This window comes from Watersipora subatra, chromosome 2, assembly GCF_963576615.1.
Source record: "Watersipora subatra chromosome 2, tzWatSuba1.1, whole genome shotgun sequence".
In the NCBI taxonomy this organism is placed as follows: Eukaryota; Metazoa; Bryozoa; class Gymnolaemata; order Cheilostomatida; family Watersiporidae; genus Watersipora; species Watersipora subatra.
In genome coordinates this window covers 28,170,668-28,198,210 of record NC_088709.1, presented here as the reverse complement: position 1 = coordinate 28,198,210, position 27,543 = coordinate 28,170,668, and the positions used below count along the sequence as shown (strand labels likewise).

Genomic DNA, 27,543 nt, shown 5'->3' with positions numbered 1-27,543 from the left:
GCCTTAAACTGTGTCTTTAGACAGATTGATGGACACGGCTCCTATTATAGTAAATACTAGGTGAATGCCTTAAACTGTGTCTTTAGACAGATTGATGGACACGGCTCTTATTATAGTAAATACTAGATGAATGCCTTAAACTGTGTCTTTAGACAGATTGATGTACACGGCTCTTATTATAGTAAATACTAGATGAATGCCTTAAACTGTGTCTTTAGACAGATTGATGGACACGGCTCTTATTATAGTAAATACTAGGTGAATGCCTTAAACTGTGTCTTTAGACAGATTGATGGACACGGCTCCTATTATAGTAAATACTAGATGAATGCCTTAAACTGTGTCTTTAGACAGATTGATGGACACGGCTCCTATTATAGTAAATACTAGATGGATGCCTTAAACTGTGTCTTTAGACAGATTGATGGACACGGCACTTATTATAGTAAATACTAGATGAATGCCTTAAACTGTGTCTTTAGACAGATTGATGGACACGGCTCTTATTATAGTAAATACTAGGTGAATGCCTTAAACTGTGTCTTTAGACAGATTGATGGACACGGCTCTTATTATAGTGAAGACTAGCTGAAAACCCGCCGTTGCTCGGGTAATAAAAAGGTTCTGGCGTATAAAATTTATTTTTAATCAACATATACAACATTTACCATTCTAACTTTGAAATGAAGATATTTGTTTATTTCTGTGTTTGTCCGGCCAATGTATAATTCAAATATTTGAAAGCTCGAGACGCAGCTATAACAAATTGTTGAAAAACATTTCTTACTTCTTATGCTACACAATTGCTTAAGATTTAAAACAGCTTATATACAGTGGCTGGTAATGTAGTTGTCATTGGCTAAGTTTTTTTACCAAATGAATTTGAGTAACCTAAGCTAGTAACTTAAACTAGTAGCTAATATTCTAATCTTTACTATAATAAGAGCTGTGTATGTGGGAAGTCAGCTGAAAGTGTTAGGAAAAAAGATTGCACCTCACAGGAATCAAACAGTGCATTCAGATGCGCGGATGCGAAGCCAAGCGCCCTATCACTAAACCATGCAGCCATCTTGCCGCGCTTCAAAATAATTGCGTATATAATCATTACACACCATGATCTCTCATAGCGCACTGAACGGCAAGTGTGCACATTTCAACCACTCGCTATTAGCTGGACATACAAATCACAACAGACAAACACTTGATTTTGTGTGTATAGGCCTATATATATATATATATATATATATATATATATATATACACATATAGATTATTATTATCAAAAGCTTCTTTGTTTGGCCTCAGGTTAAGTAAGTGTGTATTTTATCTCAGTAAGAGGAATAAAATGTTTGTAGATGCACATAAAAAACTGATGCTGACTGAAAATTACATAAATGAAAAAATAAAAATGTAAAACCATAAAAGTCATATTACTTGGTATAATGTGATTAAGATACGATATACACTTTGATCTAAAACAGTGTTTGCGTAGGTAAACTTTAAATTTTATCACAGACAGGCGTTCTGAGGGTAGCTTTGTCAAAACTAAGATTGGTGTGACTTCTGGTGTTATTAACCTTAATCTTACTTTCTAGGAAATTCTTACAGGAAATTGTCTTCCAAAAATGCTGATGAATGAAGTACATGTAGCTCTATATTGATCCTTTTAAACTTTAGCGGTACTTTTTTTGCAATGCAGCATTTTATGGCGTTTAGTAATAAAATAGTTTGCCCGCACATTCCTCTTAGTCCAGTGTTTGGTGAGGCACCATGATATAAAGCAGTAATATTGTTACCACATGGTAATCCTAACATAATATGTTATTAATATATACAATAATTTTAAAGAAATTATTAAAACACGCTTTTATTTTCTATTCATATTTTAGTTACAATATTTCACGCCTATTAATCATCAAAATACTCAAAAACTTGTTTACTAATATTTATTCCAACTTAAAATTAGATTATATCGTAAATAAATGTAAATGTATTTTTCTTACTTTCATTATGCTAATATGCTTTTATATGTATATATTGTTTACACAATTGTGTTTTCTGCTGGATGGATAAATCCAACTAACGTTGTCGTTCAACTCAAAGTTTAGATGTTTTACCTGAAGCTCCCTTGCAACTGGTTGACCTTGACACCTGTGGGCTTTTGTAGAAGTCGCAATAGTATTACATTGTAGGTGTTACTACACACAGTGTAATTACAACTACTGATATTACATGAATATCTACTCAAAGGTCAACTTTTGTGTAAAAAGTGTGAGAATGACCTAAACTTCATTTGAATCTTTTCTTTTAACTCTGTATAGCAGTACTGCAAATAGTAGGTATTTGTCTATCCTATTTGAGACAAATAAAATGTTTGCTCCAAATAAAATTCTCTAGTTATGTTCAAATTATCCCAAAGTTAAAAAAATCTGGTAATTGAACCTTTTTTGTTATAATAATTTGATCCCTTAGGCATATGCAGCAATAATCAACAGAGAAGAGGATGTGCTGAAACTGAAGAACGGAGAGGTCAAGATAAAAAACCTGCCACCTCGTAATCGACACACAAGAAATGAGGCCTTCATCAGATACCTCTCCATATTCTATGACCGACCTCAAGTCAAGGTGAGTCACTCCATGACTCATCAGCTGGTTAGTAACTACTAGCACTCTACTAATCAAATAATTACTGTCCATCAACAACCATTGGCATTAAGCCAAAATCTAGCCAATAGCCGTATTCTACGGTACGCTGTGGTTTAATGTAAGTACACACGTGTAGAGGCTTTATTCAGTCGTTTGTGATGAAGTTTGTATGAAACCATGTAGCCTATCTGTATTCTTTATTTGAAAATATTTATTTAAAGATTTTGGAATAATTTCAGCGCAGGTATCACTATCAACGTTTGTTATGTTTCTATGTCGATGCTTTATATATCGAAACAGGTTTGCAGTAACTTGGCTCAACATTTTTGCCTCTTTGCTAGATACTGTAAAACCTCTATTTGAATGCTATGGCATTCTATTTTTCAATCTTTCTCCTGTAGTGGCGTTTTATTAGAGGTGACGTTCAAATAAAGGGTGGCGTTGCATTTTTCAAATAGCTCGAAAAAATTTTAGGACAATAATTCTAACCTTTATACGGGGAGCGGAGGTTGCCTATATTTTGCAGTCTCCTTCGAGTGAAGCGACATTATCCTTTTCGGTGCAATAAGTCTGCTATAATTTAGCTCCAACTTGTTGTAGGTATCGAAATAAAAATGCATGGTAAAGCTGAGAAATATCTCCATCAGTTGATATCTATTGCTTGTAATTAACCTTTGATGATCTTATAGCCTGCATTGCAATTTGTTTTAGCTTTTAATTTTTTTATTTCATTCTAAAGTTGAAGCCATATTTTCATTTTATAACTATATTTAATGGTGTTGCATAAAAGCTCATTGCACTCAGTGATATGTTTGCTACAGTTTGCAGGCAAAAATGGGTTTTTATGTGCAATAGAACAGGAGTTACGAGCGTCAATCCATTGTAAGCTGAGTTTATATAACCGCAATGATGCGATAAAATAACATGCTATACATCTGCAAGCTTTTAAGTTTTATGATAATAATCAATCAAATGTTACAAATATATATTTAAAAACAAGTGACATAAATAAACCATATTTATAATGCATTCAGAAACAAAAATTAACATCTTTTAAAGAAAAATATTAGCATTGTTTGCTTGGCCAGTTGTGTTCTGATTGTTACCTTTGTTTGACACCAATTCATATTCTTCTGGCTGTTCAATCTCTTCCACAGTGTTTTCTGACCTCAACTCCTCTTCTGCTCAGCTGAGCTAGTCGATATTAGTGTCCAAACAATTTTTTAGCAAAGCAAAACTTTTACGCGAATCAATTTACACTTTTTGCGCAAATAAAGAGAAACCGTGTGTAATAAAAAATAGCCACAAAATTTTAGCCTTTTAATAAGTCGTAGCACGGATTTCATCGTCAATGCAAAAACATTTTTGCATACATCGAAGTATCTTGACCGCAACAAGGAACTGCTATTAGCTTGATACAATTGCTAAGTATTTCTAACTTGTTACACATTGAAAAATGCTAAGTGCATCCATCGGTAAAAATAGGTTAACTCATACCTATCTCAGCTTGTTAATTCTCGCGCTGTTATCACAACAGTTTGGTTTCACGGTAGTTCATTGGTGCCTTGCGATGTATATTATGTATCGATGGCCATGTATGATTTGTACCTACAACTGTTTAGTATATAAACATGTCGATATATTCAGTATATTGTGTATGTCTCTATGCACTTATTTTAGCTTGTTTATTTTTTATATGAAGATGTCATATTTACCTAATAGATTTGACAATGTTGAGATGTTCTCAGGCTTGTTAATCTTACAAAGCAACCTTAGACCTCATCACCAGCTCTTCTCTTCATCTTCTTTCTCTTTCTGTCTACTAGGCAGAGTGTTCTGGCCTCCATCCTCTCATAGAGCACAACACTAACCTTTTCAATAAACAGAAACGCTTACCAGCTTCCTATTTATGTGCTAAACTGTGTAAGCATACTCCAAGTATTCGTAAGGTCTTCCCTAACATATCCAAACCATCCTTGTCACCCAACAGACATACTTCTGGCTACCCCAGTTCTCGGTTTAGTAATTTTAAACCACAAATTAGCGCAAACCAAAGAAGTTCAACTTTCGTGCGTCCGGCTTTTAAGAAAAAAAGACAAAGACTTCGACAGAACGATGAACTTATGGCTGCTTATTCGGTTACTACGGTAACAGACGAACAACGAGTAATACCTTCTGATACCGAGAGAGAAAACAAGACTTTCCCATATGCATCAAGCAGATCAATTTTTAGAGCTGCGCAGGATTTCTCGCACAGTTTTTTACCTACGACTTTGCACAATTCTAGTCATCCTTCCGTTAGCGATTTGTCTCCTCACAGACAGCAAAAGCACTCTCAGATTCCCAGCATAGCGATTAATAGAGCCAATAGCGGAGCGTCAATGGCTACTTACCAGAGAAGTCAAGATGTCTTGAGGGATCATCAGTCCGGCATTACTACAAATGATCGCGCGCACATAGCAGAGAAGTTGTCTCGCTCTACATATCCTAGTATAGAAGAACACAGATATTCCATGCCGTATGAATTTTTTGATGAAAGTGAAGATGCATTAAATAGTGAGTGTAAAGAAAACCAGATATATCAGCAGTGTGCTGCGAGGGAGAGAAGACGACTCAGAGCGTTAGAAGAACTGGAGGTTATTCTGTGGAGAAGACGCTGTAAAAAAGGGGTAATCGACTGCTTGGCTGCCATTGCTTGCTTTTCATCTGTTTGATGTTATCACCATGGTTACTGCTTTTGCTGCCTCCCCAATTTGTAAAGCCACTTACTAATATAATACTAATATAATACTAATATAATACTAAACTATACTAATATAATAATTATTATATAATTAGTTATAGTATACAATGTTACTCGTCAGTTTTACTTCTTGGTTTACCCGTCTTTATTCCTTACATACCTACCTACTTATTTATATACGTACTTACCTTCTTACATACATACTTACCGTAATTACTTACATACTTACTTGCTTATTTACATGCATACTTATCTTTTTACATACTTTCCTATTTATATACGTACTTACCTACTGACTTCTTGTCTGCTTGCTGTTGTTCACTGCTTTGTTGGACAAATGCTGCCTCATTGACTGATTATTTATGTGCCTACCTATTCTAACTGTCTGATTCTTTTCATCATTCTCATAGCTGAAGAAGCCAGTACAGTCAAACCTCTGCTGATGGCCTCCTCCACATGAGAATAGGAAAAAATTCTACAATGTACAAAATAATAAAACGTATTTACAGTAATTTTAACTATATCTAGTTTAAATTAGAGTGACTGACTGTTTTTATCACCAACTCTACACGTGCTCCTATGGCCTTGCCTTCTCGAATCTACGCTTCCATTCGCTTGTCTCTAAGTTAAACTAAAACTAAAAATATTTGTAATGGATAATAACTTTATTAGTTTTATTTGTTACACACAAGTTAGCGCTTTAAATTTATATAATCCCATAGCATTATCAACTAATGTAGATACATTAGTTGATAATTAGATAATAAATGAGACACATTACAGTATTACCGTGGGTATATTTGCTCTAATCTCTGTAAAAGCCACTTTAATAAGGTACCGAATGGAGCTGGTGACATGGAGCATCATCATATTGTTCAAAATGGTAATAGCTGAACATCCTCTTGTATGAATTACGTGTTTCGACCTTTACGCTGTGACAGTAAATACGCTGTGACAGTAAATACGCTGTGACAGTAAATACGCTGTGACAGTAAATACGCTGTGACAGTAAATACGCTGTGACAGTAAATACGCTGTGACAGTAAATACGCTGTGACAGTAAATACGCTGTGACAGTAAATACGCTGTCACAGTGTAAAGCTATTTAAAATTTTTTTAGGAGTTATTACAACCAAAACTTTTAGTAGCTGTCTTGTATATTATTTTTATCTGGTTGCAATATAAACTAAAATTATTTTATTTATTAGGTTAGTTTTACCATATAAAGCTAATCTCAGAATGAGCTTACTTGCTATGCAGAGGTTTGACTGTAGGTAACAGAGGTTTGACTGTAGTTGTCAGAGGTTTGACTGTAGGTGTCAGAGGTTTGACTGTAGGTAGCAGAGGTTTGACTGTAGGTAGCAGAGGTTTGACTGTAGGTAGCAGAGGTTTGACTGTAGGTAGCAGAGGTTTGACTGTAGGTGTCAGAGGTTTGACTGTAGGTGTCAGAAGTTTGACTGTAGGTGTCAGAGGTTTGACTGTAGGTGTCAGAGGTTTGGTTGTAGGTGTCAGAGGTTTGACTGTAGGTAGCAAAGGTTTGACTGTAGGTAACAGAGGTTTGACTGTAGTTGTCAGAGGTTTGACTGTAGGTGTCAGAGGTTTGACTGTAGGTAGCAGAGGTTTGACTGTAGGTAGCTGAGGCTTGACTGTAGGTAACAGAGGTTTGACTGTAGGTGTCAGAGGTTTGACTGTAGGTAACAGAGGTCTGACTGTAGGTAACAGAGGTTTGACTGTAGTTAGCAGAGGTTTGACTGTAGGTAGAAAAGGTTTGACTGTAGGTAAAAAAGGTTTGATTGTCAGTAGGGAAGGTTTGACTGTTGATGTCAGAGGTTTGACTGTTGGTAATAGAGTTTTGACAATTGGTAGCCTGCAAGTTGGTATGATGATTAACTTAAAAAAAATCAGTAGTGTTGAAATTGTCATGGCTCAGCACTCGCCACATAAAAATCTACACAACATTCACATTTATTCCATTTGTCTCTATTGCAGCTGTATGAAGAAGACAACTATCCAATCGACTCAGCAAAATCTAGAATTGCTGGTGATCAAGGTGGAGATGAAGGTTTTTACAAATATGAAGATGAAGGATTCTTTCCTCCACCAGAAAAAGCTGATCCACTTCCTGTTGGTGATCTTCTGAAAGAAACAGGATTCAACGTCGAAGAAGACAAGCTAATTCTTGAAGCTGGCAAGTTTTTTTTATGGAAAAACACTAAAAGAAATGAAAATGAGAAGTTTACTGAATGCATGTGCATGTATATGAGCTTTAGGCAGATCAGACTTAATGTGGGATATGGTTCTATATAATGAACTAGCTTACCAGCTGCTGTCAATATGATAGTGACAGTTGTCAGTATGATATTGACATTTGTCAGTATGATAATGACAGCTGTCAGAATGATAATGACAACTGTCAGTATGATGATGACAGTTGTCAGTATGATAATGACTGATTTTATTTTAGTTTAATCAAACACATTAACCCTGTTCTATTTCTTGTCATTTTTTGCCGTCCATTAAGGTCTTAACTCATCTTCTTGATATTTCAGGCCATGACCGATCAATATACCCATCTGATCCGAGAGGATTTATTCCTAACTCTGTGCTGGTGCGCTTACTGTTTCCTGAAAAGACTGAGAAACCGAAAGAGGAAGACACATGGCGGCCGCCTCGACTTTCAGACCAGCAACTGGCTGAGATTGGACAAACCAGGGTAGGAATGAGCTTACTCTCTGAGTTTTAACATCAGATACATGTACGAAGAACCATCTGCATTTATAATTGTGTTCACTTTACTTGTACTTTGAGTAATTTGTTTTTGGTAGTAGAGTTTTGAAAATTAATGATCATAATTTTCTTCTTCACACTTTCAAAACTTTCATTATCATTGGTTTTTCCAAGCTGTAATTATAAGGGATTTTCCATTATCATTGTTGCAAGTAAAACTCAAAACTTTCCAGCAGTAATTAGACTTGATATTTTAGCTGGTAAAATGATGATGGCTGCTGATTGGACTTAGTTGAACTTAACCTCGGCTTGACGAAGCTTTGTTGTGCTTTTATTATTATTATTATTATTGTGCTGTTATTTATTGTTTATTTCATACATCGAAACCGAAAACACCACTTTAGTAATATGCAAAACTGTTTAAAAAACTTACATTTTAAGACCTGCTTGAATTTTTAGCATTGATCACTTCAATATCCAGAGTATAGCTTGTGTTCTTACCAACATTGACTGTGTGCATAGGTTAGAGCTAATTTATTATTTTATTACAAGGACTCTAAGTCTAGTAACCAGTCGCAAGCCTCTGAAGTAGGCGTGCCTCGCTTTGGGCAGAGCATGCTTAGTGCTTCTCTCCCTCGGCAGCGGCAGCGACGGACTAAAATGATGCAGGTTTGGTGCTCGCTGTGTTTTTTACATTCCCTACACCTCCCCCACCAATACTGCCTTTTCCTAACATCTCAGGCTAATTTAGCCTGACATCGTCTAAGCACTAAACCTGACTTGAATATCAAAGAGTGATGGTGAAGGCTTTGACCTCAACCCTCTCCTATACCCACACCTACATAGCTAGAATTATCACATGCATATATGTATTTACATGTATGTGTATCAGTTATATATATACATGTATGTGTTTATGAGTTATTTGAACTTACAGATAGATTTTATACTAATCAACTTCTAAAGATATGAACTCTGAGTAAATAAATGTATATATATCTTAACTTGGGTCTTTGTACTAATAAAGGCCTGATGTGCAACTACAGAGCAGGTTGTATGAACTACATTTCAAACATAAAATGAGCTAGTCTTTAGTGCCTGGCGAGTGCATTTGCGCCAACTACATTACTGCGCAAAGAAACAGTAACTCTAACACAAGCCTGTGCGTGTCTGTTGTGATGTACGGCTGATATATACATATTCTCTACTAATTAAAAAATCATATGCATGTACATATTGTTTATTTATATTTAAAGTTTATTAAAAACTACAGTTTAAAATCATTGCTACTAATGATTTCATGCAATTGAATTGCAATCTTCAGGTAGAAACCAGAAGATAATCACGCCACGACGTAATGCGATGGCGTAAAGTCATGAGAAAGGGTAGCTCTTATTAGTAAGCTTACTCAAATTATCCATTGGAAATGTGCTAGGCTAATAGCAAGTGGAAGGCAACTCTCATTATCTCTCATAGTTTACAAGCTGATTTTTAATACTCGGGCAATGCCTGGTAGCAAAGCTAGTATATGTATATATATTAGTTTAAACCTATGTGTATCAATCTTTATATACAGCTGATATCTATCTACCATCTACTAACACATATCTGCATGTTTACGGAGAGTACATGCATTTATGGACTGTATATATGTCTGGGTGTATGGGTGGTCCATAGACATGGAAAGGTTGAAGATGTTTATTTAATCGTCTTTCATCTGCATGTCTAGGCAAAAAAAGAGCGTACTCGTCGCTACTTGATTTCTTGGAAAGATAAGCTCTTAATGAAGCCTATTCTGGTAAAGATAATATTTTATAGCACAGACATAATACTTTCTTATTCTCACATTATGGTTTCCTTTTATTAAAGTCATAAAATATGCACTTGTTTCATTTCATCTACGCACTTCTCATACAATGAGTGGCTATCTTTTGTGCATATACATTATCAAAGTATTTTCTTTGAAAATTCTACAAAATGTTACAAAATTGGGTTTTTAATTATAAATAGATATCTATATTATGTGAATATATTATATAATTAAAACATAATATATTGTAATTATAATATAATATATGACAATTATATATAATATATTATAAATAAGCATTATATTATAATATATATAAATATAAGTTAGTGGAAACAGATCTGAGCCTGAATCTCTTTCATGGGTCTAAATTTAACTGTAGAGCTAAACTTAACTCCTATCTAACACCAATTCGTAGAGTTGCCCTACCATACATATGCGTTTAAGTGGAAAACCTATAAAATGAAAGAGTAATCATTAGCTACACTGTGATACTAATTTGATTGGTTTACAACAAGTCATGTAACCTGAAGGCCATTTTTATTTAGTTCCTCACAAATTTGAAATAAGTCGTTAAGCACATCAGAACTATGAGCCTTGAAACATCATAATAGCTGGAGTAATAATGTAATATTACAAACTAGTGTAATAACAAAAAACACATTTATTGTTTTTACATTCTAAAATATGTGTGCAAATTGATGTAAATTGAAACAAGCATATAATATTTTTTAAAATCTTCGGTCTGAGTATTTCGGGGTTAATGCTGTTAAGTTTAACATATTTAAAGGTGAGGAGAACTGAAGCCACAAAGTTTTATATTGCTGAAAACTGCTTGGATTTTGATTGCCAGTTATTTGTTTCTTTTTTGTTGGAGATAAATTGATATCTTCTCTAACATTTACCAGTGGCTAATAGATTTTTAGCTTAAGATATCACTTAGTCTTGTTACCTTATCTGTCTAACACACAATTTAGTTGCAATGTAAGTACAATTCTAGTAGAAGAGCAGTTGGCTGTTCATTATGCTATTATCGTACGAATTTAGTTTAAAAGTTGTTGACTGTTCAGCATTCCATCTTGGTAAACGCTTACCATGTAAGTGGTTGACTGTTCAGCATACAGTACAAACTGCGAAGGGAAATTCTGTCTAATCCATTTTTTTATGTTCTTTTTCTACAATTCAGAATTCAAGTTTACTAAACTTTAACGTTTTCATTCTATTTGAACCAATGATATCATAGCTAGTTGAATTATAAAATTACTAACAGCTAATGTAGTCCACGATCTTGTTAATAATTTTAGGGACCCAAGTCTATAGCTGATTTAGCGGAAGAGAAAGCGTTGGCAGCTTTCAAGTTAGAGGTGATAAATTTTATTGAAAACAAAAGCTAATCACTTATTCCCACGCTTGAAGTGTTTGAAACACAACCCTTTGTCTGTTACACGCTAACCATCACTTGTTCAATCACTCATCATGGTGCATCTGCACTGTTTCAATCCTCTAACAAGCATTCTTGGTTGGGAACTGTTCATAGAGTGTCATTTAACCAAATACACACCCCTGCCACTTGTGTCTACATTTCCTTAATAGTTATGCAGTCAATAAGGAGGAATAACTGATTATAATATTATGGTTGGATTTTTATTTGCTGCAGTTTGCATATACCAGTGCTTCTCAATTGTTTTTTGTAATCCCCAGAAGGAAGAAAACTTCTCGCGCGCTCGCCACCTCTATAAATAGCGTCATTTGTCTGTAAAATTTTTATTATCACACTTCTACATAAAACTGTATCATATTTAAAGTTGAAAAGTAACAGTAAATCGAAGTAATTGTAGTACCTGGAACAGAAAATATTTAATTTTGTTTGTTCAGCGCATGCTAAGTTCAAACAAACCCCTACAGTGTAGGGCCTACACCACTGAGCATCTTCTTCCTGAGTGCACTCGGACAACCAAGCGCCACAATTCCCTGTAGTGGAAATGCAAAGGCAGTTTATTCTAGGATAGTAAATACATAAACATAAAAATGCATGTTCTATGAGGTGTTAAATAGCCACCTGACAGAGCCTCACACCTCCCTGGGGGAGTGGGAAGAGCACCCCAATATTTGGAAAGCACTGGCATATAAATATAGTGTTTATGGGTAACAAACTCCTTAGCATTTGCATGTAAAGCGGACATTGGAGCATTGAGAATGTACCATAGCACATTTCTAAAACTATGTTTTATCTAGTCTTCAAGTAACTCTCTGATAAGCAAAGATAGTTTCACTTAAATATTGAATATTTTTATAAGATAACATAAATGTATCACCATTTTATTATCTTTAAAATGTACCTCTATGATACATAGAAATGCGCTATAATCTCACAAAGGGTATTTTTATAGAATACAGTTACGATAATTTTATTACTTTGAAGGATACCTCTATGATATATAGACACATGCCATAATTTTACAAAATATGTCTTTATATCTCATTTTCTTTTGTCAAAAAAATGCCCTGATAATATTTGAAGCAGTCTCATTTTGGTGTAGGAGAAAGTTTGAGTGTTACAAAAACTAAACTGTGGTACTATAGCTACAAAATATTTGGTTGAAAAGGATTCATACCACACTCAAATAGAAGAGGAAATAATGACAAACAAACATGTTCAAAGGTAGGAAATGGTAGATTGACTCTAGGAAGTCACCTTCCTTTAACACAGCTTGTGTTCTTTGTAATCAAATTAAAAGTGGAGTGTGTTGGGTCATCGTCTAGTCTGAAACAACAGGATCTGAATTTTATTTTATGTTTTGTATTAATCGACCTTTTGTATGCACTGTTGCATTCGTATAATACATACGTAATTTCTTCCATGACCTATGACCTTCAGCTAGAGAGTGATTCGGAAGATTTCCTTCCTGAGCGACGACCGCGTCCTGCTTTTCCCGCTCTGTTGCCAGGAGAAATTACTTATGGCAAACTGGTTGAAGTTTTCATGTCTCCTTCTGCACACGCATCCAGGCAGTCGACCTCTACTTCTAGTTCATCCGACTTTATCATTCTCCGACCTCCTTCTCAGTATAGCAAAATAAATATGCTTAAAAAGAAACAGGTGACCAAACTGTGGTTCTCTCGCTTTAAACAAAGGAGTATAAACAGGCCATTTCATCAGAATATTAAATTTTCAAGCAGCCCTGTATGGTTTGTCTGTAACTCCTTTGTTAAGATGTTCTTAGTTTGTAAATTAACATGTTTTGTTATCCTGTTCCAAGTTACCCAGTTCAGCTCAATGGTATTGGGAATGTGTTCGACGCTCAAAGTCTCGATTGGGTAGTGGATATAGAAATATAAGTGGCTTTACAGTCTGCAGAGGTCGTACGAATACCCGTATATTATCTGACCAATCTCATCCTGAATCAGTTACCGTGGAAACTCAAACAGATTATGCGCCTTTATCGGTTGAAATGGTACAAAACCTTTCGCTGCTCAGCTCTCTGCTGCTCATTTTCATATCATGTCACGTCTGTCTATCATTTGGCTTTTGTCTACCTATGTCTGTAATACAAGACGTCATTCCTAATTTGCTAATAATTCACAAATTTGATTGGCCAGCATCGCTTTTTGTCAATAACCAGACTTGCCAACATTCCTGTGCCATACTTAACCATAGCCGCTCGGCTAAGCTGCAGACTTGCCTTTTGTTTATAAGTAACGCTTGCAGACTCGCTACCTAAGTTGCTTCATGCTTGTCAGTTTTTATGCTCAAGCTGATCGTCCATCAGACTAAATCATTTTACAGGTCTTATCACTAGTAAAGTTTTATGAGTCATAATTGATAAGTTGACAAGTCTGCATGTTTATGCATAGCAGACTATCGTCTTATGCATAGAGTAATCTCCCCCCTCGAGTGATAACTGTGCATTCAACAACACGAGCGTTTCCGGTGCCAACAAGGAGCGTTTAGGCCACGCCCCTTTTGTGTGCTAGTCAATCGTAGTAATTGACAGAACGATAACATCAGCCATGAGAATGATCATGAATTTCCACAGTTAAGATAGTAATTATTGCTCATATTAAAGAAATGATGATTATAGTTTATTACTCCAATATATGCTTATTATTTAAAGCAATTCAATACCTACATGCCTTGCAAAGGCACTGAATAGATAGTGTTAAGTAAGTGAGTTAATGCAATCAGTTACTCCAATGATATACAGCCCCCACACATGGGGGGGGGGCTGTATGTCATTGGTTACTCATCGATAAGATAGATAGTCATACTGGGGTTGTATTACATTAGAGTGATGGGAAGCTAATCGACTGCCATCAACTGAAAGTATTGACATTGTATGGTGATAGAGTGATTCATTGACTCACAGTCCACAAACAGCCCTTGCATGTAATATTGGATTTCAATACATATCAATCAAATACATAGACTAGCTTGAAGCAAAGATGTCCACTAGTTAGTGGACATCGCTGCTTGATGTAAGCAAGCAAAAAGCTTGAAAGAGTAGCAAATGTTGTTATATGTTAGATAAAAATAAATTATACTTAATTATACTAAATCTTAACTATTTAAAAATAAAATAGATTTTTTTATTACTTTATTTATTAAATAATTTTTTATTGCAATCATAGCTAAACAGATTATATTTAGCCATTACTTGCTAATTATTTTACATTTAAACACATTTACAGTTTTTTTTCCTAATTTATTTCAACAAAACACTTCTTTCATGATATGAAATTTAAAAGTTGTAGTTTTTTGAAAAGCTTGAAAACCATTACGGTTGTTTTCTTTTTTCTATTAATTCATTTGAACTGCTTAAAAATATTTTCTCATTATATAAAGTTTAAAAGTTAGAATGGTAAATGTTATATAAAAATAAATTTTCTGTCCAAAGACTTTTTTATTACTCGGGCAACTCGGGTAGTACAGCTCATAGTTGATGGCAGTCAACTAGCTTCCCATCACACTAATGTAATACAACCCCAGTATGACTATCTATTTTATCTATGAGTAACTGATTGCATTAACTCATTTACTTAACACTATCTATTCAGTGCCTTTGCAAGTCATGCAGGTATCAGGGATTACGTGTATGTCACAATTTCCATTTCCATAACATTTCCTTACTTCATTTTTATATTATTTCCATTTCCAAAACATTTCCATAATTTATTTCCATATTATTTCCATTTCATAAAATTTCCATAATTTATTTCCATATTAATTCTATTTCCATAACATTTCCTTACTTCATTTCTATATTTCTATTTCTATAACATTTCCCTTCTTCTTTTCCATAGTGTTTCTATATCATTTCCATAATTCATTTCCATTTCTATAACATTTCCCTACTTCAATTCTATATTATTTCCATTTCCATAACATTTCCATATTATTTCCATTTCAATAACATTTCCATATTATTTCCATTTCAATAACATTTCCATATTATTTCCATTTCAATAACATTTCCATATTATTTCCATTTCAATAACATTTCCATATTATTTCCATTTCAATAACATTTCCATATTTCTAAAATAAAATTTCCATATTCATTTCCCTAAAATTATGGAAATATTTATGTTTATGGAAACAATGATATACAGGGGGCTGTGTATCATTGGCTGTATATCATTGCTGTATGGGGCTGTGGGGGCTGTATATCATTGATGGAAATGGATATGAAAAAGTAAACATTTCTATAATATGTTTATTGATCCTGGTAGGAATTGAATTCCTTTAAATAATAAGCATATATTAGAGTAATAAACTATAAACATCATTTTTTTAATATGAGCATTAATTACTATCTTAACTGGAAATTCATGCTCCTTGTTTAACCTTTCTCATGGCTGATGTTATTGATCTAGTCAATCACTACGACTGACTAGCACAAAAAAGAGGCGTAGCTTAAGCGCTCCTTGTTGGCACCGGAAACGCTCGTGTAGTTATCACTCTAGGGGGAGATAACTCTATGGTCTCATGTATTCTCCCAAAAATATTGACTTATAAGGATACAATCATAGAGTTATCTCCCCCTAGAATATAATGATAACTACATGAGCGTTTCCGGTGCCAACAAGGAGCGTTTAGGCCACGCCCCTTTTTTGTGCTAGTCAGTCGTAGTGATTGACTAGATCAATAACAGCAGCCATGAGAAGGGTTAAACAAGGATCATAAATTTCCAATTAAGATACCGTAGTAATTAATACTCATATTAAAGAAATGATGATTATAGTTTATTACTCTAATATATGCGTATTATTTAAAGCAATTCAATACCTACCAGGGATCGCTAAACATATTATGAAAATGTTTACTTTTCCATATCCATTTTCATAAGCATAAATACTTCCACAATTTTATGGAAATGGATATGGAAATTTTATTTTAGAAATATGGAAATGGTATGGAAATGGAAATAATATGAAAATGAATTATGGAAATGCTATGGAAATAATACGGAAATGAAGTAGGGAAACGTTATGGAAATAATATGGAAATGAATTATGGAAATTTTATGGAAATGGAAGTAATATGGAGATGAATTATGGAAATGGAAATAATATGGAAATGAATTATGGAAATGTTATAGAAGTACTATGGAAATGAAGTAGGAAAATGTTATGGAATTGGAAATAATATGGAAATGAAGTAGGGAAGTGTTATGGAAATGGAAATAATATAGAAATGAATTATGGAATTGTTATGAAAATGGAATTAATATGGAAATAAGTTATGGAAATGGAAGTAATATGGAAATGAATTATGGAAATGTCATGGAACTGGAAATAATATAGAAATGAAGTAGGGAAATGTTATGGAAACGAAAATAATATGGAAATGTTATAGAAATGGAAATAATATGGAAATGAAAATAATATGGAAATGAATTATTGAAATGTTATGGAAATGGAAATAATGTGGAAATTAATTATGGAAATGTAATGGAAATAGAAATAATATGGAAATATATAAAATATATAATAAATTACAAAAAATTTATTTTTATATAACATTTACCATTCTAACTTTTAAACTTCATATCATGAGAAAATACTTTTAAGCAGTTCAAATGAATTAAGAGAAAAAAAACAACTGTAACGGTTTTCAAGCTTTTTCAAACAAACACAACTTTTAAATTTCATATCATGAAAGAAGTGTTTTGTTGAAATAAATTTGGAAAAAAAATAAAACTGTAAATGTGTTTAAATGTAAAATAATTAGCAATTAATGGCTAAATATAATCTGTTTAGCTATGATTACAATGAAAAATTATTTAATAAATAAGGTAATAAAAAAGTCTATTTTATTTTTATATAATTATAATTTAGTATTATTAAGTACAATTTATTTTTATTTAACATATAACAACATTTGCCACTTTAACTTTCAAATTACATATCATGAGTGTTTTGTGTAATTGAAATAAATGAAGAGAAGAGAAAAAATAAAAACAACTGTAAACGTTTTCAAGCTTTTCCAAACAACTACAACTTTTAAATTTCATATCAAGAAAGAAGTTTTTTGTTGAAATGAATTAGGAAGAAAAATGAAGCTGCAAATGTGTTTAAATGTAAATGTGAAATAATTAGCAAGTGATGGCTAAATATAATCTGTTTAGCTATGATTACAATAAAAAATTATTTAATAAATAAAGTAATAAAAAAGTCTATTTTATTTTTAAATAATTATAATTTAGTATAATTTATTTTTATCTAACATATAACAACATTTGCCACTCTAACTTTCAAACTTTTTGCTTGCTTACATCAAGCAAAGATGTCCACTAACTAGCGGACATCTTTGCTTCAAGCTAGTCTATGTATTTGATTGATATGTATTGAAATCTAATATTATATGCAAGGGCTGTTTGTGAACTGTGGTGTCAATGAATCACTTTATCACCATACAATGTCAATACTTTCAGTTGATGGCAGTCGATTAGCTTCCTATCACACCAATGTAATACAACCCCAGTATGACTATCTATCTTATTTATGAGTAACCAATGATATACAGCCCCCCATGTGTGGGGGCTGTATATCATTGGAGTAACTGATTGCATTGACTCACTTACTTAACACTATCTATTCAGTGCCTTTTCCGAGGCATGTAGGTATTGAATTGCTTTAAATAATAAGCATATATTAGAGTAATAAACTATAATCATCATTTCTTTAATATGAGCAATAATTACTATCTTAACTGGAAATTCATGATCATTCTCATGGCTGATATCATCGTTCTGTCAATCACTACGATTGACTAGCACAAAAAATGGGCGTGATCTAAACGCTCCTCGTTGGCACCGGAAACGCAAGTGTTGTTGAAGGCACAGTTATCACTCTAGGGGTGAGATAACTCTATGGATACAATTCAGACAGCAATGATATTTCTTCAGACAAGCCCAACATAGCTATCCTACATTTAGCTGTGATTGCACTATTTTTCCCAAAAACTTTTGTGTGCTGAGAGCTTATGTAACAGATTTCACGATTGTTGATTTAAGTATGATTGATAAAATTTACCTCAACTAGTTGAAAGTATTTCAAGTTTTATGAAATCCGAAGTCGGCCAAATCACTTTTTCTTTTGCATATTTATCTAAATCCTTTTTGAATTCATGTGGGCAAAGTACATAAATATAAATGTGGTTTGATTTATTTATTAAGTTAATTTTTTGAACCAAGATTTATATACAGTGAAACATGGATAACTCGCCCACGGATAGCTCGAACACATGGTTAATTCGAATGGTTTCTTTGGTCCGTTCCCACGTAATGATAAATTGCTATAGATAACTCGAACTCCACACTGTTAACTCGAACTGTTTTTTCCCAACGGCTACCGAAACGGTTGTTATCGCTTTAGAAAATCACTTTATTCCAAGCCATAGAGGTAAACCTCAACTTTTCGTAATTCATAAGCGTCGTTATTACCACCATCGGCAAAATATTTTTGTCAACGACTTTTCTAAAGGTTTGGTGAAACTTGATTTATACCAAACATCCGCTTAGCGATCGCCCTTCGGAAGCGAGGTAAAGTAAGGTAATCTTTGCATAAACTTCAAGAAAAATCGGCAAAATTGATCGTGGGTAAAACGCTCAAAAGAAAAATATGTCTTTTTTTGAGCATTTTAACAACGATCAAGTTTTGCCAATGTCAATCTAAAAAACGTCCTGGCAATAACGTCACCTCAAACAACAAACCAATCTCAAGTGATAGAAAAATCTCTATACTTTTTGATAAAAACGTTTTAAACTTTACATTAGAAGCATTTAATTTGAAACAAGCCATTTGTGCTTTTGATTTATATTATAGTTTGTATATGTACATGTATCTACTAATAAGTAAGTAAATACATGGACTTGTGACAGTGCTCTGATAACTTGAACGCTCTGATAATTCGAACACTTTCGCTCGGTCCCGTGAAGTTCGAGTTATCCATGTTTGACTGTATATATATAATCATTGAAATTTGAAGTTGGAATATGTAAAGCGAGCGGGTATCACCAAAACAACCTACTGCAATAAATAACCTAAGTTGGGCTGCTAAAAAGGAAATGAGGAAACTCAATAAGTTGGCTACACTTGCTACATATCATCCTCATTCACTCATATACCTATAATTGCTAACTACCCACTTCTTATGTTGCTCCACTTTTAATCACCTGTTGTTACCTGTCAGCTATCGTTAGTTTTACTTCTATTGCCTTTACTTGACTCACATTGACACCTGCTCCACTTGTCACTCTCGTTTTCCTTCACCGTTCACTTCTAACTTATACATGGTTGTTTTTAATCAGGGAGCAGATAGAGCTGGATTACTCTTTCCACCAGGGATGGATCCGGTATTTGTCTTCTCTATGCATATATGTTGCTAGATGTATACGCGTCTATGTAATATTATATGTGCTGAGACACGCATATACGGGTGTCGTTGATTCGTTAATATATGTTCTTTCAAATATTTGCTACTTCTAATCCTGTCCTTTTGTTGTGTCATTCTAACGTATTTATTTTGTTCTGGTATAATTTCTTGCTTATATTAAATTTGTTTTAGTGTAATAAATCTGTAAGGTTGGAGATTGTTTCATACATAATAGAGGAAACCTTCTATTTATTGTAGCGGGAGAACACCGAAGCTGATAGGGTGATCGTCCTATCAGATGATGAGGCACCCAACAATGACACGCTTCTGAGTAAGGCACCAGCGCTTAAGAAAAAACCAAAGAAGAAAAAAGCAAAAGTAAGTTGACCAGGAATTGTCTTCTCATTTGAATCTTATATTTTTGAAATATGAGACAGTCCATTACTTATTGAGTTGTCTGCTTGAAGATGAATTTTCACGAAATTTTAGAGTATTTCACCAGAAAGTATTGATGTTTTTCTATCATTTGTGATTGTTTTTGATGTTTGAGGTGATCTGAAAGCCCGGATGTTTTAAGATTGAAATCAATATGATTTGATCTGTTAAAATGCTCAGAAAAAAAAACCTAAAAAATGATGTCACTAGTTGTTATGGTTGTGATAGTTGATATCGGCTATTGTGTTCAAGTTGCAGCATTACATGTCTCTATTCTGTCAGTCTCTTTGCAACTATAGATGTCATAGTCACACTTTGGCTTCATCTGAGCGTTTTAACCGCTCTCAAGTTTTACCAATTTAATCTTGAAACATCCTGGCAGTCAGATCATTTCAAAGATAAAAACAATCACAAATGATAGAAAAATACCAATACTTTCTGATTAAATCTACTAGAATTTTGTGAGAATTCATCTTTATATTCCATACTTAATGCAGTCATTATTTAAAAAAGGTCATTTTTGTGGAGTTGCCTGTTCTTTTTATCCTGATAATGTTGTAGCAAAAGACCGTGTTATTTATGAGAATAAATTTTATTCACATATATTTGTGTCTTCTGTTATTTTCAAAATTGTATATCAAGTTTAAGCTGATGTCAATGATTTTGTTTTATGCGGAGTTAACTATTGTATTTTATTAAGCTGCTTGTACAAGAAAACCACCTTTTTGATCTGGTACTAGCTGAATGTCATGTGTTGCACGGGAATAAAAAACAGCTTATAAACATTGCATTACCTACATTACCATTACCTGCATCTGTTTATAAGCTGTTTTTATAACTCATGCATTGCCGGGCATTTAACCTAGTGAGGTCAGCTGCTAATTGTTACGTGTGTTGAAACGCCGTTATACGTATTTTAACCAATGTTATAGATATTTTCACCATTATTAATTATTATGCTCAGTTGAATGCGTCAGTCTAATGGTTAAGCTGTTGCCTCCAGGTTTGAAGGTTCCAAGATTGAATCCTCTGCGCAGCGTATATTTCGTTACAAAAAGCTATCGCTATAAGCACACAGACACCCGTGTTTATATAGATTGGAGATTTTCTTTACTATAGGGTTTTATTTTCAAGCATTTTATTTAATTTTAGTAAATTTTCTGCAAAAAAACATTTTATTGTGATATATTATGTATATAGAGTATTAATTTATATTTATGCCTTTCTAAAATATTATACAGTCGTGGCCAAAAATATTAACACTTTTCAACATTTTGTAATTAAATAGGTTTTTGCTCCTTTATTGACACTCCTTGCGCTTCAGACCAGACAATATAATATACATATCAAATGATTCCTCAGAAGATTTTCTACCCTTTAAAAACATTTACCTACAACAAAAACTACTCAGCAGTCTCTGAGGGCATGTAAAATCGGAGTATTTTTTGGAGCAAAATTTGGAGTCAATCTCCGAGGCCAATTCCACAGTGAAAAGGGTTTTATTGTTAGAAGTTTTAATCTCATGAGAAAGATTTGACATTCAGCTTTCTAATGATGTGCAATATGCATTACTTAAATATATTTTGCAGCAAGTAAAGTCTATTCAAGGTTGTTACAATTTTTGCTAAATGGATGAGGCAACAAATTATTTTATATTATATATATTTTATTATATGCATGAATATTTTTTTAGAATTGCCTACTACTTTGTTGTTCAACTTCAGTGTGCCCACAACTCCTAATATCTGTTGAAAGGTATCATTTGGATTCCCGGAAGAGGACGATGGCAAGGATAACATATATGATGCACCTGCAAAAACTGGCTTCTCTGATCCCAAGAAGGCAGCTGCTAATGAAGGAAACAGTTTTTTAAACAAGATAGGAAGTATACTTACCCGTCCCCCAACACCACCGGTATGCTGATGTGGCTTACAAATTTAGCCTGATGACCATTATGGTGTAGTTTAAAGTTTGTTGTTAAAGTATATCTTATTAATTAATTTGGGTAGAGGTAACCGCCTTGCATAGATTTTACTTATAATCAGTTGTCTGTGATGGCCACAATGAGAACACAGGCATTTATGGACTATACTCGCTCTCTATGTCTGTGAGTCCATCACTAAAGAAGGTGAACAATCTGTCCCATGTAGGTCTGTATTTGTACTTCAAATGATTCCTCCAACTCAGCCATCTTAACTGTAAATATATCTTGCAGAGCCGTCTGAGTGTACACGTTAGAGATGCTGTTTTACACTCGCAGTAAAAGTACCTGGATGCATGAGTTACTGTTATTATTACCCTAGGACACTTAAGTATTCGCGGCATCTAACTTTCGCGTTTTCGCGGAGTCATCATCACGCGAAAAATTCATGCGCGAAACTAAACTATCATAACGAACTAGCGAAAATTCGAAATTAAATAGCTATGTTCTACGCAGGCCTGTATTCACTGGTTGCAAGTTGGGGGGCTAATGTTAGACGACTAGTTATGAACATCTGGGGTGTGGAGAAGGGGGGGGGGGGGTGCTGTAAGCTCCCAACAGGTTTCTCTTATGCAGGGCCTCAGCCGGGCCTCTCACGTGAAGTTTTAAAAAATTTTATTGGCAAGTATCAACATTTTTCTATTTTTTGAGATTTGCTTTGTTTTAGCTGATGTGACTGACAAAACGTTTTAAAATTAAAACAGGCAAAACTTGTATGCAGTTAAAAAGCTCAGAAAGAAGACATCTTTTTTTTAAGCGTTTTAACAAAGATCATTTTTGCCGATTTTATTTCAAGTTCATTAAGTAGGATATGGGCAAGCAGATGTTTGCTAAAACTTGATATTTTGCAAACCTTTATAAAAGCCGTTAACAAGAATATTTTGCCGCTGATGAAGATAATAATGACGCCTAAGAACTACTAAAAGTTGACGTTTGTATCTATGGCTTCGAATAAAGTGATATTCTACAGCGATAAAAACCTTTCTATAGCCGTTGGACTATGAAATTCCTAAAAAGTTGGGGCGTCTTAGCCGGCCAGCTGTCCAAGGGAATACGGCCCTGTAGTTCATTGATATCCACAACAAAATCGTGATATTAGAAATGCAGATAATTTTGTGTGTGATGGAGCTCATTGGGAAATTTCTAGTAAATTCGTTAATACACCGAATGAGCAGCATGGCAAAGCAAATTAAGATAACAAGTTTTTTTGGAAAAGCCAAGACAAACGAAGAAGATGATGATATCAGTTTAGTCACCGAATTTGTAACTGATGAGGATGAAAGTCTGGTAGGTGAAGTCATACAATTAAATAATACTTATTGTAGTGATGAATTTTACTGCCAACCAAAAACGATAACAACCCTCACCAGGTCCAACCATGTTATACAGTTCTGGCTGTGATGTTGGTTGTTATCTATTTTCTTTTTATGAGACATGTACTGTATTTGATTTTTTTTAAATTTGAAATATTGTGAACTCAAAACGTGCCATGGCCATCGCTTGCTATAAATACTTGAGATCTAATATTGGTACCATATCGGTCACGACGGAAAAGACCGAGACGTCATTGATAGTCCAAGAAACAAATGGCAGCAAGCGATCACGTTGAATTATCGATTTCTGCCATACATTTATACCTGCGGGTTACAAATACAAACTAGTCGCAAATATAACAACTTTTTTTACTAGAGGACCGGACCTGAGGAATCTAATTTGTTTGTTCCACTGTATTTATTTTCACATCACTATATTTTCGCACTCATCAGAGCTGCGAAATTAAGTTGCAGCGAAATTTTACTCTGTGGGCTACTCACGAAACTAAATACTAGCGAAATATAAGTGTCCTAGGGTAATTTACTCAAAGCATGTGCGCTTGAGCTGGTAGTGCATCTGCCTAAGTTTAGGACCATAAGACTGAATGTTACAGTTCATATCGCTTTCACTCCTAGTGAAGCTGTCAGGGTATACATGTTTGAGCCTATGTGTTATCAACTATCATAAAGATGCCAGAATGTATATGCTTGAGTGCTTGGTGTATGCACCTATAGTTGAGATGCCAGAATGTATATGTTAGAATTAATAGTCAATCCACCAATGGTGTGCATGGCTGAGTATATAGCCATGTTTATGCTAGAGCCAATGATATATCTCCATATAGTAAAGCTGCCAAACTGTGCAAATTGGTGTCATTGTATGATCTACCTTCATCTCTTAATTAGATATTATAGTAGTTGTCTTACCACACCACTGAACCCTTGTACCTGCTTTTGAACTTAGCCTCTAGGCGTGATTGATGTACCGCAGGTAATAGTTTTATATCCCAATTTCTTCCTCTTCAAATTTCTACACAGTCGTATATAGCCATACTTACACTTATTTCAGACTTACTCATTCTTTTGGGACAAGTTTGTAATATTAAAGTCGAGTTTTTAATGAAGAGAATAAAAACGATATGAAAACAAATGACGGACTCAGAATTGTGCTGGCTCAGAAATTTAAGACTTCAAAAAATATAATTATGTGAATAATAATATATTATTTTGCTTAGAATAAGGTATTTTACTATTTTGTCCCGTTTTTGACAGATTTAAACGTTTACAGATTTTTTTACGTGAATTCGCTCTCTTCATAATTGCTTTCGAGTATATGTACCACTAAAACATGGCTTAGCTGTATAAATTAAAGCTTCACTAATACATATGCCCCTCGCATGTGCTTCATGCATTTCACAAAATCTTTTTGGCATTTTTAATTGAAGCGGAAAGTTTTTTTATCAAAGTTTAAATATTGACAATTCATCATCCTGTTTGTAGAACCATTTCTTCTCTTCCACTTGTTTGTTATTTACGTAGTCTGGCTTAGTTCCGCCACTACTATCATGTCTAAAATGCGTTTGAATTTGTGCTCTCATGTAGCACCAGACACCAAGCACTCGCATTGCTGAAAGGGTTGCAATAGACGAACATGGAAACCAAGTATGTGTGCCCTGGTAACGTTGTGGCTCTCCTCTGTCAATTATTTCTTTAATTGTTAAAATATCTGCTGCTGTGATTGTGTATCTTTACTGTAAAACTGTCTTGTTCTTTTCATTGTACTCTGTGTGTACGCTTGTGCTCTCCTTGATTGTGTGTAGATAGTATATTGTCAGGTTTCTTATCTACCTGGATGTCATCAATATTGTTTATTGTTTACCTGCATTTACGGAGTTCTGGTTACAAAATTTCCTGGGAGTAGTCTGCCCTTCAACACGAATGGACAGACAACTACTCATCAGAGAATAACTAGCCTTTAAAGATAAGCTTACACAAATTTTTTGTAGATTTTATCAGAAAGTATCAGTATTTTTCTATCATTTGCGATTTTTTTTGAAGTTTGAGGTGATCTGATTGCCAGGATGTTTCAATTTTAAAATCGACAAAACTTGATCACAGATTAGAATGGTCATATCAATCGAAAGTGGGATTATGACGTCTATTATAGCAAAGCGACTGACAGAATCGAGATGCATAACACTTCAATTTGAATGCAATAGTCGGTATCAACTATCGCAACGATAACAACTAATGGCACCAGTTCGCACGTATTTTTTTCTGAGCGTTTTAATCACGATCAAGTTTTGTCAATTTTAATCTAGAAGCATCCTAACAATCAGATCACCTCAAACATAAAAAGCAATCGCAAGGGATAGAAAAATATCGATACTTTCTAATAAAATCTACAAAAATTCTGTATTTTGTTTAAGCTCAAATTTATTTTCTCTTACATCAGGATTCTTATTTGCTCATTTGCTATCAACTCCCGCCTACTGATGTCTCTGACCTTTCTTTATTCATTCACTGAGCTATTCCTTTAACATTTAGAAATGTGTTGATGGTTTCACTGAATTGAAATTATCTCGACAGGTTTTCGCAACAAGTGTGTTGAGTCACACGTCAACAACAGATTCATCTTTGCGAAATGAATCTAGCACGAACATTTCTTCTAAGCATTTGTTAGTTCCTAGCGTTAAAGGTACTCGGCCATCTTCTGCCAAGTCCTTGCAATTAAAAAAGCGTAAAGATCACAAAACGGCTTCTGTCAAAAAAGGTTCGCCTCTCAAGCCCCTTACCAAACTACCTCTGATATCTTCTTCTCGTGCATCTCCTGAGCCATCCTCACATACGCCTTCATTGCAAAGTCCTCTCAAGCCAGCCAGACGCTTCTTTCCAAAGCCTTCTTCACCAACCTCTTTAGGATTGTCTGTAAATTCCTCTTTGAAATCTTCTTCATCAGCTTCTCCTAGACTGTCTGCACGCTCTGTGAAGTCTTCTCCTCCAACCCCTGTTATACAACCTGCACATACCTCTTACAAGCCTGCACCTCATGCGTCTCTTAAATATCCAACCCGTCATTCACCGCTCATGCGAGAAGCCTCAGTCGGGCTGCCTTCCATGGGGCACATCTCTTTATCTGCTGAGCTGTCTAGTGAAATTGACTTACAACAGGAAATAGGGAATGCACAGTTCATACCTCTTTCCTCTTCAACTGCAATCAGGTTACGAGACCAAAATGAATTTTCTAGAACTTCATTTTTTGATCCTCCTTTGCTTTGGACACAAATTGAAGGAACACCAAATAGTAAGACATATCTGTCCAAGACCGAACTAATTTCTCATCTGAGTTCCTCTCATCGCCCAGCTTCTAAATTGTCCAGTACTGAAAAGGATGTTACTCCAATGATGAACTATGGTCGTGAGAGGACTTTTACCAAAGTACGGTTTCGCGAAGTTGATGTTGCTGAAGAAGATCATCAAAACTTAGCTGCTGATAAAGATTTTCAGCCTTTGCCTAGTTATGCTGAAAAATTAGATAATGTTGGAGTTATTAGACCTTCGTTAGCATCCACATCTGATATGCATGATACTCAGTTGTCTCCTCTTCTTTCTCTCAGCACTCGCTATTTGGAGACACTTAACGCTCGCCTTGAGGTAACCTTCCTTTCACCTTTTCTATTATCTACCTAGTCACTTCGCTACCCTTGCAACTCATATCACCGAGTTATTACACATATAGAGGCATGCATAGAGCTACTACATACATAGAGCCATGCATAGACTTAGTACATACATAGAGTCATGCATAGAGTTACTACTTACACAGAGGAATGGATAGAGTTACTACATACATAAAGGCATGCATAGAGTTACTACATACATAGAGTCTTAATAATTATAGATTTTGAATTGCAATAATTAGATATTATGGTCCTTGGGTAAAAGGGTTAGACGAATAAATGTGCCAATAGTGTGAGATTTTTAACAGCAGTTACTATGACAACACTGCCC

General features: G+C 34.4%; 1 protein-coding gene across 1 annotated transcript in view; it reads left to right on the top strand.

Annotated features, from left to right (window-relative positions):
* LOC137388100 (uncharacterized) overlaps nucleotides 1–27,543 on the top strand; it is a 66,755-nt gene that overhangs the window by 26,994 nt on the left and 12,218 nt on the right. The window contains exons 18-25 of the mRNA XM_068074612.1: nucleotides 2,473–2,625; nucleotides 7,379–7,577; nucleotides 7,939–8,102; nucleotides 11,231–11,290; nucleotides 20,062–20,181; nucleotides 21,994–22,152; nucleotides 25,135–25,194; nucleotides 26,122–27,186. Of these exons, the coding sequence (XP_067930713.1) occupies nucleotides 2,473–2,625; nucleotides 7,379–7,577; nucleotides 7,939–8,102; nucleotides 11,231–11,290; nucleotides 20,062–20,181; nucleotides 21,994–22,152; nucleotides 25,135–25,194; nucleotides 26,122–27,186 (1,980 nt within the window). The remainder of the gene's footprint in view (nucleotides 1–2,472; nucleotides 2,626–7,378; nucleotides 7,578–7,938; nucleotides 8,103–11,230; nucleotides 11,291–20,061; nucleotides 20,182–21,993; nucleotides 22,153–25,134; nucleotides 25,195–26,121; nucleotides 27,187–27,543) is intronic.